Here is an 11,320-nt window from a genome sequence, read left to right on the forward strand (position 1 = left end):
CTTGTGTGAAAATCTAATGTGCCCAGTGAGGTATTGGAAAGGACGGGACGTGGGTGCATTGGATTTGGCCTCTAGTTTGACACAAGTGGCTTCTGTAGCCGCCTCCCAGACTGGAGCCCATCTCTTTAGCAGAAGGAGGTTTCGCTGCTATTTTCCTCTCGTGCAGTATGTCTGTTAGTAGCTCTACACCAGCAGATATTACATGGAAAGCTTCTAAAGTATCCATGTAGGTGAGCGTCATAAACTGCACTCTGTGAAAATACTGCGCATTGTCCTTGGTCTGTAGAGTGAACGTCCTGTAGCGGTGCAGGGAATGCCATGGGAAAAGCATTTTGACAGGCTCGATCAGAGGAAGTGAGGGGCCAAAACCAGTGTCCTGCTTACAGCGTACGTGCAAACCCCTCTGGAATGTGCAGGAGAATTACAAATTCCGCATAGGTCTCCCAGACTCCTGGGAGAGCCGGCTGTTCTCCCTCATCCTGCCCACATCCTAATGCGGGGCCAAGATTACGCAAATTGCGCGTCCCACCACCTCCATCCTCACTCCTCACTTCCTCTCTGGGATCTCCAGTAGGATAATAGTCAATAGTTATGTGTGTGTGTGTTAGAGTCTTAATCCGGCTCTGCCGCGGAGCCCCAACACGGACAGGAGGGAGAAGCAGCCATCTGGGTAACTCTGCCGGCTCCTCCACGTCCGTGTTTCGCTGGGTGTGTCGGCTATGATGTCACAGCCCTTCTATCCACTCCCACTCGGAGCAGCAGCAGCCTCAGGCGTCCCTTCCAATTGGGGGTCCCTGATTTCCAGCCCTGAGCACTTAAGAGCAGAAGTGATTGGCTGTTGTGCTTCTTTATAATAATGCAATGTGGAAAATTGCTACATTAATAATAATTATTATTATTTATTCATATGACCTACAGCAGAAGTAGGTAACATGTGAAGCTTCAGCTGTTGTGTAACCAACATAGGTGTGCAGAAACTTGTTGCCCTACAGCTGTCGGAGGGGGAGGGAGGGCAGAAGGCGGCCTAGGCGCTGGGCAAAATCATTTTTGGAGGTGTCACCTCCTTCAATTTGCGCAAATGCAGCCTTACGTCCACCAATGCGTGTAGGATTACAGAACAAGATGGCGGCATTTGTAGAGGGGCGGAAGTCTGCACTAGGTTTGCAAAAAACCAAAGGTCACCTCCGGTCTGCAAAAGTGTCTTCCGAGAGCCACTAATGTGCGCAGTCACACCGTCTAAGTATCGGTGCTAGTAAATAAATACTTTACTCTGCTTAATTAAATGCACTTCATAGATCACCTCCATTCTGTGTTTGTTATTGGCAGTAACACAGATTTCCGCTCTACAACGTATTGTCCAGAAGGGGTTAATGATTAGTAAATGCAGAAAATGTTCAGCTTTATAAATCTCCGCAAAAACATTATCATTCTGGGGTTTTAGTTGCTAGGCAACATCCCTGACTGATAGCAATGCTATTGAGATTCGTCAAGGTTACATAAAAATAAACGTTTAGGAAAATGCGCCGGCCTTTATGGCTAAGCTAATCAATTCCTTTTAAAAGTTCTGCCTATATATAAGTGGGATAATGTTTGTTACTCTGCTGAAACAGAGCGACCTTCACAATCGTACAGTGTGTTCATTCCTTGGATATAGTACAGTGTCCTCAGCATAATGCAAATACTGTATGCAAACCAAGACAAGCAGAAGGTTACGCCATAGTATGTTAGCGGGCTGTGTTATGCTGCCAATCATGCTTGGGATTAAAGTATATTAAATTACTTTACAGTCATTTAACAACGTTTTAGCTGTGCACTTTGTTGGTGGTCCAAAAATGTTTAGGGGAGCTGTAAAATATTGGTGATAAATGCACACTCCACTTTATAAGAATATTTATCCATCTTATCATACATTAGTTCTTTTCAAACCTATACATTTTTTTTATATAATAAAGTACAATTTATAGACAAAACAGGTCCACAAATAACATTGTGATATACAGATTACAAAACTATTTAAATATATACAGGTGTGGTATATTTAATCTAGAACCTCATCAGAATAAATATATTTGCTGCTGTTCGGCGATAACATTACAGTCACTGTGAGGAGAGCTGCCGCACAATGTAATGAGGATGGGATTGTCATATACAACGACAACATCACTGAGTAATGCCTCCTACAGTCACTGTGAGGAGAGCTGCCACATGTAATGAGGTTGGAAATGTCATATACACAGACACGATCACTAAATGTGTCCTCTTGCAGTCACTGTGAGAAGCACTGCTACACAAGGTATTTATTTATATAGTTTCCTGTAGCAGTTTTGTTAATAGGCAATGGTAGTTGGCAGGGTTCATTTACTAACATTGATGATGGGCCGTATTTGCACATGATGCCAAGATTGTGATGTCTGCAGGAGGTGAAACATTTCCAGCGGCCGATGGGAGGAGTTTGGCAGACTGGTTGCGGATTAGGCTCACGTGTGAACCTAGGGGAAAATCGATATTTAATTTTACAGGGTGGGGTTATTTCAAAGAGAAAAGGATGAAGGATAAAATCGTAGGAAGGCTCCTATGGGGTGCGAACGAAAATCCACGTTATTGCGGTACCGTGGATTGACTTTGCGGCCCGTTCCGGCGCGATCCTGCGAACCGGAAAGCTAATTGAATATGCCCCAGAGACATGAACTTATAAAGTGTAATTTAATATGGAAAATAAATCCACAATGCTTAAGATGAAAAACAATTCGCAAAATGACATGTAAATATATAATACAATAGTTTCTGGTAAAATAAAAAGAAATAAATAACAGAGGATTTTCACAATTGAAACAGATTGGCGGTTGCTTACTCTGGATTAATTTCAAATATAAGTGCAGGATCGCAGGAGATCCAAAATAGGTTGAACTTGATGGACTGGTGTCTTTTTTCAACCTCATCAACTATGTTACTATGTTACTAAGTGGTAAACTCGGGAATGGTCTGTGTTCTGTTTGCTGGGATAACAGTAATAATAACTTTTTGATATGAAAAGTGAACAACTCTGTTAAATTTTACAGGACATTTTAACATGCTACAAGATTTTATATCTCACCAATAATGTGAGGGGTCTGTTTGTTGGATCTCACTGAGGATATTGAATATAAAAACTTTATCTTTTACGACCCATGCCATAAATTGGTATTAGGCACTCATCTGTAACTAGGTGTCTAGGTGTCTGGAACTATCTATCCATAAATACTTTATGGGGAGAACAAAAAGATTAGCACAATCAAAGAGATACATTAATTTATACTCTTTTCCGGTTTTAACCCATGGCTGAACACAGAGTTCATCTGAACACCAAGTTTATACTATAAATTGATTCACAAACACATATTTTAAGTTTTATATGACTAGTTTATATGACTAGCTTGCATATGGTACAGTAATTTAGGGAAAAAGTGAAAAGCTGACATGACTGAAGAAGTAATGTCTATATTGTACTGTACAGTATATAGCAGTGCTCAGCACTTTACAAGAGGGTGGAATCATAAATGAGACACAAAATTATTACAAATTTTGTAAAATAATTTACAGGACAGATAACTCTGTTGTATACACAGAAAAAAAATGTACCTAGCTTTACAGATCTTTATGGGGAAGAGGTTATCCTTAAATGTTGCAGCTGTTCTGAAGTGTCTGTACCTTGTTTTATAACAGGAAAGGTTATAACTGCCATCTAGTGGTCATTTTGTGAACTGCATCATGTGTTATTTAACATTTAAACTCCAAAGAAATCCCCTCTGACATGCAGTAAAAGTGGTCTGTGGATACCAGTTTCTGCTCCCATCCCTATTATATGTTCTGTTCTAAAACTATTCTCAAAGTGAACTTCACCTGCATGTCCCTGTAGAGTGTCTGTGAGAGTTGACATGAAGAGATAGGAAGTGGGGGGCCAATCAGCAAAAAAGATGGGACAGAGAAAATAGAAAATAACAAAGCAGCAGAGTATTTATTTGAAGAAAGAATTGTAGTGATGTGTAGTTATGTGTTGTCAAAACAGCATCACAAAAAGTGAATCTGAAAGGAATTCTAAAACAAAAATTCCAAGGTTAGACTTCAGCTTACACAGTGTGCTGATATACGGTCTGAGTCATTAAGGAAAGTTAAGCAAAAAATTGAGTAAGTTTTCAGGACAAAACCATGTTGAAATGCAAGGGGTGCAAATTAGTTTATTATTTTCAATATAAGGAAAACACTGTTTTTCATGTAGCACACAAATACTTGATAACTTATTTGTACACTGAAATTTAAAGTTGATCTAGGACATGCCCTACCGCAAATATAAATCTGACACCGCATTTTAAGTTTACCTCCCCCTCCAATGCAACATAGTTTTGCCTTACTTACTTACTTTTGCTTTTATATATATATATATATATATATATATATATATATATATATATATATAGATATAGATATAGATATATAGAGATAGATAGATGTACTTGCTCAGTGACCCTTGAAGGTTTTTTTTGCAGGTTTTTTCTTTTGCAGGATTATTTATTCTAATTACGAGCACTGCCTATGGGGCCCCCTTGCCCATCGTGCCCAATGGAAAAGATGGCCCTGCCCATAGGAACCAATCAGATTCTAGATATCATTTATGTAGTACATTCTAGAAAATGATAGCTAGAATCTGATTGGTTGCTGTGGGACACACCTACACTTTTCCTTTTTAGAATGTTTGATAGCACTGAACATTCCAAGGGGGCTCATTGATCCATATCAGGATCGCAAGAGCCATTCACAAGGCCACGTGGGGCAAAGCAGGATGATTATTCAACAAGGCAGAGGCAGCTTTCAATCTATGATCTGTCACTCACCCGACATTGCCCAGAGAGGCCGTATGAACAGACCTTGCGATCCTCCTATCCCTTTATAAGGTTCAGTTGAGCGGAATACGGCCCAAGCGGCGGGGCAAAGTGGGTTAAACAGCTTTGTGCAAATGATTTACCTGGTTTGCACTGCTGGATGGTGCGTAGGAGTTGTATCGCGTATGTATAAATGTACAGTATTTTTAGATTGTAACAGCGTACTCAGCACTTTTCACAGTCGGAATCGGATTCCAATACAAACAATAGATACAATTGCTTTGTGAAATAAGAAAGAAAGCAAAAGAAAACATTCCTGTCCTGGAGAGTTTACAATCCAATGAATAATAAGAGAACACTTGGTGATAAAACAATACAAAAAAATGTTCATATCATTTGTTCATATTTAATGCATAGAATGGTCTTATCCCAACAGCCCCAGGAATCCTCACATAAAATATAACAGAACGCTCGTGGAGATGAATAGAAGATATTCTAACCTTTATTTCCTGGATAATGTGAACACAGTTGTATCATCTGTAATAATCCGCTCGTGTTCTGAGGTCTGTGTCAGATAGAACTGTTGCTGGTTAGATGAGAGCTGCATGTTACATCCATTGTACGAAGCGCATGTCATGTCTGAGAAGTATGTCGGTGTATGTAATGTATCCCTTGAACACGGATACAGGAATGGTCATATTATTCCACACTATTCGTGGAATATGAAAATCAGACAACAGTGTATGGTCTGATGCATCATTTATTAAGTGTCATTTAATAAATAAAAAAAAGGTGCAATTAAATGTACATCTACTGGGATACAAGTCCAGTACTCTGAATAATAAATCATTGCTTTCCCATTAATTTCAATGGGATCACTCATTTCAATGAGGCCTCATGCGAGTAGGAAGGATTGGTACACCACAGCATTATTCAATTATTTTCCCCACATCAATAGAAATTCAATTAGTCTATATTGATGTGTAATCAAATTAGAGAGCACCCTTCACCTCCAGCCAATCAGAAGTGGCTATTATGGGAAACTGCTTGTGATTGGCTGATGGTAAAAGGGAGTTCCTGCTTTGATTACCCAGCCACAGTCAGCGCTAGCATTTGAGCGCTTAGTTTGTTTCCTACTGGAATATGTTGGAGCAGGAATGAAGAAAAGAAGATCTTATTTTGGATTTCATATACTGGTAAACAAAATTGGTGGGGAGAGCTACATTTAAAATTGTGCCTTTTTTTAAAAATAAATAAAAAAAATATTTTGGTATAACGGACAGGGATCTGCTAGTTTTGGGAAGGGGAGATGTTTTTTTAAAAACATACACACATATGTATAGTTTCATGTGGGGATGAGAATGGAAACAGGCATTATATTGGCTGAACCTATATTTATTCACTATGCTTTTACTAAGAATGTCGGTCACTAGCAGGCGTACCTCCCAACTGTTCCGATTTTAAGGCTCTGTCCTGCACGGGGGACATGTCTGTCCCGTGGGTGGGAATGTTGGGGGAAGGGAGGTATGTAATAAGCAGCTTAGTGCTTTACAGCACTATGCAGCCTGCTGTGGGCGTGGTCAAAGCCAGTTGCTACTTGGCCATGCCCCTTTTTGTCATGGCCACTCCTCCTGTCCTTCTGGTGACATAGGCAAACAGAGGGGGAGTTTCTAGTGCCTGGAAACCCCCCTTCGAGCCTGGGGCACTGTATAATTGAGGTGGCTGGACCCTGCCCCCGCTTCACACAGCTCTGCTTGAAAAGGGAGAGCTGCATGCACCTAAGAGTAGTGCACGCAGCATTGCCCATGTATACCATAGGGATTGGAAGAGTTGGAGAGCAGCCAAGCACTGTCTAAAATTATAGCTACGCCCTCATGCATGCTGGTCACACCCACTGCTGGCGTGGTGTGGAAACCCCCCTCTACAAATCCTGCGTTTTCCCCTGGGTGGGAAGAGACATGTTGAACGTTATGAGCAAGTTGTGACATCATAGAGTTCTGCTCCATCTGTGGTGAGGTCAACAATTCCTAATGATTCCATTGACTACATCCCCATACATATTGCTTCAGTACACAGAATGGCACCGTTATTAATGTTATCTTTTATTTTTATAGCATCCGTATATTACACAGCGCTATCCATTGTGGGGATCGTGATACAAATAAATATCATACAATGACATTAAATAGATGGTAAAGATAAGCTTACACTCCAAGAGGTGTGGGGAACAGTTGATACATAAGATAGCGGAATAACAATTGTAGCGACTGATCTTCTCTAATAAAAATCTGTAATAAAATATATAAAAACATGGTATTACTCTTCAAGGCTACCCTGTGTCAGCCAAGGGTCATTTTTATGTGTAATAGGGTGTCAAACTCAGGGGAAATGACCCCCTTTATATATGTATTAATCCCCCCTGCCAGGAATCAGCTCACCTGCCTGCAGAGTGCTTGTGTTAGAACTTTGCTTATGCTGTAGCAGGTTATCCAGGAAAGGAGAATGGGAGAACATGCAATAAGGTATAAGATGGTAAGTATTTCTACAGCAATGCTAACACATCAATACAGTAGGTAGTCAGGGACATATTGTGAAGCCGTAAATGTTAAATGTGATAGGTTAAAGGTAAGTTTTATCAGTTATTTATGCATTATATAATACATGTATGAACTCCCTGTAAATAATATCTGTATAGTGAGTTTTGATGTCACCATTGCAGTGTTCATTAGGTAAACTTGTGTATTAGAGAAAACCCTTTATTGTAAATTAATATGGATGTTAAAAGTCAACCTGAATTTTAGTGCGTTGTATAGAAGTATTTCCGTCTTCAGCATCATGGTTTTATATGGTCATACAAGTCATCTGTGTCTGTTAATATCTATATAATTTACAGTATACGGCCTATAAGTCACAGAAATCTAAGGTGACTTCTAATATCCAGAATTTACAGTGAAGCAGAATCAATTAGGAGCTAGGTGCCACCCAACATCGCCTTGATCTTGGGATGCGCACACTCCTGCCCATTACGGTTAGGAATCTCCGCTAATTTTTTGGGCGTAGATTCCATAATCAACATCGCGTCGATGGGTCTCCACAGACTGTCTCGAAGACACATTGCGCTGAGAGTTGAATCTCCCCCTAAGTGTGTGTTTATTGCCAAAGAACTGGAATAGAGAATCCCAATAATAGTTAAATATACATTTATACATCAGATTAGCGTAAATTGCAACGTTATATTGAATAATCTTTACGGTGAAAATCTGACCGGTTTATTTCTCGCTTGTGTTACAGGCAAACGGACACAGTTTTGTACATACGGAGCATGAAAAGGCCGTTTCGCTCCTGAAGAATTTTCCAACAACAGTGGACCTTGTAATTCAACGTGAGCTTACTGTCTAAATATTTTTATAAACGGTGATAATATCAGTAAGACAGATCTCTTCTAAGACGTTTTGCCAATTGCTGGATCAATGGCAAAGTTCAGTGCCAAATGTAGAATAACGATTGCTATAAACTGATACATGTTGACAATATACCTATGAAATCTAACGTGGATAATAATGTTATTCGTTTTAACCATTAGCCCGGGGTTGGGCTGAGCATTGGTGCAGTTTTATAAATGAAATGAATAAGTTTCTTCCCAAAGTGGATTTATAGTTTTGAGAGCATGGAAGCACACAAGATGCTCTCTCTGTACCTGAAATCGCCATCAAGCACTGCCTCGACGTTGTATACACTTTTTATATAGAACATAAAAAGATAACATAAAAGGAATCGCAAGTCATATTTTGACTTCTATACTAAAAAAAAAAAATAGATGATTACAAAACAGAATAATATTTTCTTAACTAACGAATAAATTGATAAGAAAGTATTTATTAAAGATGTAGATGTTACATTGAATTATTAATCCCTTTTTATATAAGAAATAGATACGTATGCCTTACGGAAATCACTTTAAGTGTATAGAATTAATTCCATTAATTTAATTTATTTAAAAAAAAAAGAAAAAAAAAAGTATAACTCAATCAGCTAACGCGTTTCGTAAACTGCATAGTGGTACCTTAGCAGATGTGGTTAAAACCTCATACTGCCAGAAATGTTTTGTTTTTTTTGCATTGGGTGGTTGGATTCATTATTAGGGGAATTAATTTTAATGGGTCACGGGTTAGCTAAAAGCTTTTTTTGGACCTGAGGTTGGGGGTTAAAGGGGAAAGATTATTAGGCCAACTATTTTTATTTTAAGGCACATCAAGTAAGACAACACTTTGTAGAATGTTTTCCAGTTGTGTGTTACAGTCTAAGGCCATAATGAAGCCAATCATTATTAAAAGTGCCATAAAGAGATTCTGGGGATGCAAATAATCAATCAGCTCTTCAACTATCCTTTGGCACTCAAACCAGTAGAACTCTTGTTTCAATTCTCGCCAATGTGTGGACATGGCCCTATCGCTCATTCTCATATGGACTTCGATGAATGTTGAAACTCAGTTTTCGGGTGAAATTCAGTTACTATTTATAAGATATTTGTATAATAATTTTTATGTTGTGGCAAGATGGAGCATCAAGGACTGTTAGCTTTTCGACGGCGTGTGACCTGTTCTACCCTTTTTGGCTTTGTTTATTCTTAGGATATTTTTCCATGCTTTGAAGCGCTTCTGTGGAAGATTTTAAATAAAAGTGATTCAGACCTTTAGTAACGTTGCATTAGCCCCAAACAGTTGTAGACTGATTTCTTTCTTAAATGTAAAGACCATTTTGCTCCCAGCAACATCCAGTGAAAACAATGGTTGCATCGATGAACCAACAAAATTCTACGCATGTTGTCAGTTTCTATTCTGGTGCTGAGGCTTGTGGTCTCAGTATACTTCTCTTTAGATGTTCAGTTTGAATTTTACATTCTCCCTGTTCTGGAGAAAGCATTTATAATGGTGCATGGATATTTTTAAAGGGATCCTCCTCCTCTAAGGACCCACTCTCTCCATAATCAGGTGAGCTTAGGGTTCCTACATAAGGATCCCCAATTATTACCTTTGAAAACACAGTTACAGATCCCTTTGAAATTGGCGTCTGTCTTGCAAGGTGTAATCTGATTGGACACCCTCAGCCAAAGCAATTGCTCATTGGCTGGGACTGTCCAGTTGTCAGATACAAGACTAAAGCCTCCCCTCCCTGCTAACACCGATAGAGATTTCAGGCGTTTCACGTTGGGTTATTAAGAGTAGAGGTGGGGAAACACAGATTATAGAGAGAGGTCTTCTAGAGGTAGAGGACCTCTTTAATGGACTTGCCTGTTTTCATACATTTAGGTCACCCTAAAGCTCTACAACAATGAGTAACACACCTGAAACCTTAATTGTAAGCAGATCCAGGCCTACAACGGGAGAATCAGAAAAACTGGAAGGGCTGTGCTAGACGGATGAATGTGAACTGCCACCATGCGTCAAGTTTTTATCAGAATACATGTGATTTCTGACAGCTACACATGTGGCTGTTCAAAATAATGGTCAGACGCTACCAAAATTCTGGAATCACTTGATGGTCTCAGGAGACAACATTCAAAGGCATTCTTTGGGGGCAGGCTGTCACCTTTTTTCCAAAGTGATTGCGTGAGATTTTGAAGGACAGCCGCAGCAAGTGATTACCAAGGCTGGCTATAGATGCATCTCATTATTTGACCAATTTGTCTACCAATATAGGTGACAGAGAGTGGACAGATCTGATTAGGCTGGGTACACACTACAGAGATTTTGTGTTATCTTTAGCGATTTTACCAACGATTTGTTAAAAAAAAAAAAAAGTCCCGATCAGCAGCCGATTCACTATACACATTTTACACGATTTACCGTCAGATCTGTGCTCTCCATCTGTCATAACCATCGGCTGAAAAGATGGTGACTCTGCACACTCCATAGAGATCTATGGACACTGCCGGTCCTGAGTGCGTACACACTACATAGAGATCTATGGACACTGCCGGTCCTGAGTGCGTACACACTGCAGGATTGGAACGACATCGTTGAACAACATTTTTAGTTCAGTTTAACAATCAAATGAAACAATACGATGAGCTTTGGAACGATAATTGTTCATCGTTGGAGCGTACAGACTGATGTGATATCGGGCCGAACAGTCGTTTATCGTGATTGGCCCGATAGTTGGCTGAAAACCCTGTGGTGTGTACCCAGCCTTACATGGAGCTAGAGCCAGACAACTGATTCACAAGGGACCAGTTAGTTTAATCCGGTGGTGCTCATTATTCTGACACTGTAAATGTCGGCACTTAACCTGCTGATTAAAGACCAATGCCAACGGCTCTGGTGGCTATACCCTGCCGGCATTGGTCTTTTAATGTCGGCAATGTGATTGTCAACATTGTGAATGTCGCCAATCACACGGACGACATTGTCCGCCTGTCTACACAATCCAGGTGTCGACATTTAGCCTGCCGACTTTTTTTATGT

The 11,320-nt window shown here is 39.8% G+C and overlaps 1 protein-coding gene across 7 annotated transcripts in view; it reads left to right on the plus strand.

Moving 5' to 3' along the window:
* The window catches only part of LRRC7 (leucine rich repeat containing 7), a 257,250-nt gene extending 247,261 nt beyond the window's left edge, over nucleotides 1-9,989 (plus strand). For 6 of the 7 annotated variants that reach the window (XM_075181893.1, XM_075181890.1, XM_075181891.1 and 3 more), the window contains one exon: nucleotides 8,148-9,989. In XM_075181893.1, coding sequence (XP_075037994.1) covers nucleotides 8,148-8,255 — 108 coding nt within the window. In that variant the 3' untranslated portion in view covers nucleotides 8,256-9,989. The remainder of the gene's footprint in view (nucleotides 1-8,147) is intronic. The other variant, XM_075181895.1, reaches the window with a different exon arrangement.
* The last annotated feature ends 1,331 nt before the right edge of the window (nucleotides 9,990-11,320 follow it).

This window comes from Mixophyes fleayi, chromosome 8, assembly GCF_038048845.1.
Source record: "Mixophyes fleayi isolate aMixFle1 chromosome 8, aMixFle1.hap1, whole genome shotgun sequence".
NCBI classification, from domain to species: domain Eukaryota; kingdom Metazoa; phylum Chordata; class Amphibia; order Anura; family Limnodynastidae; genus Mixophyes; species Mixophyes fleayi.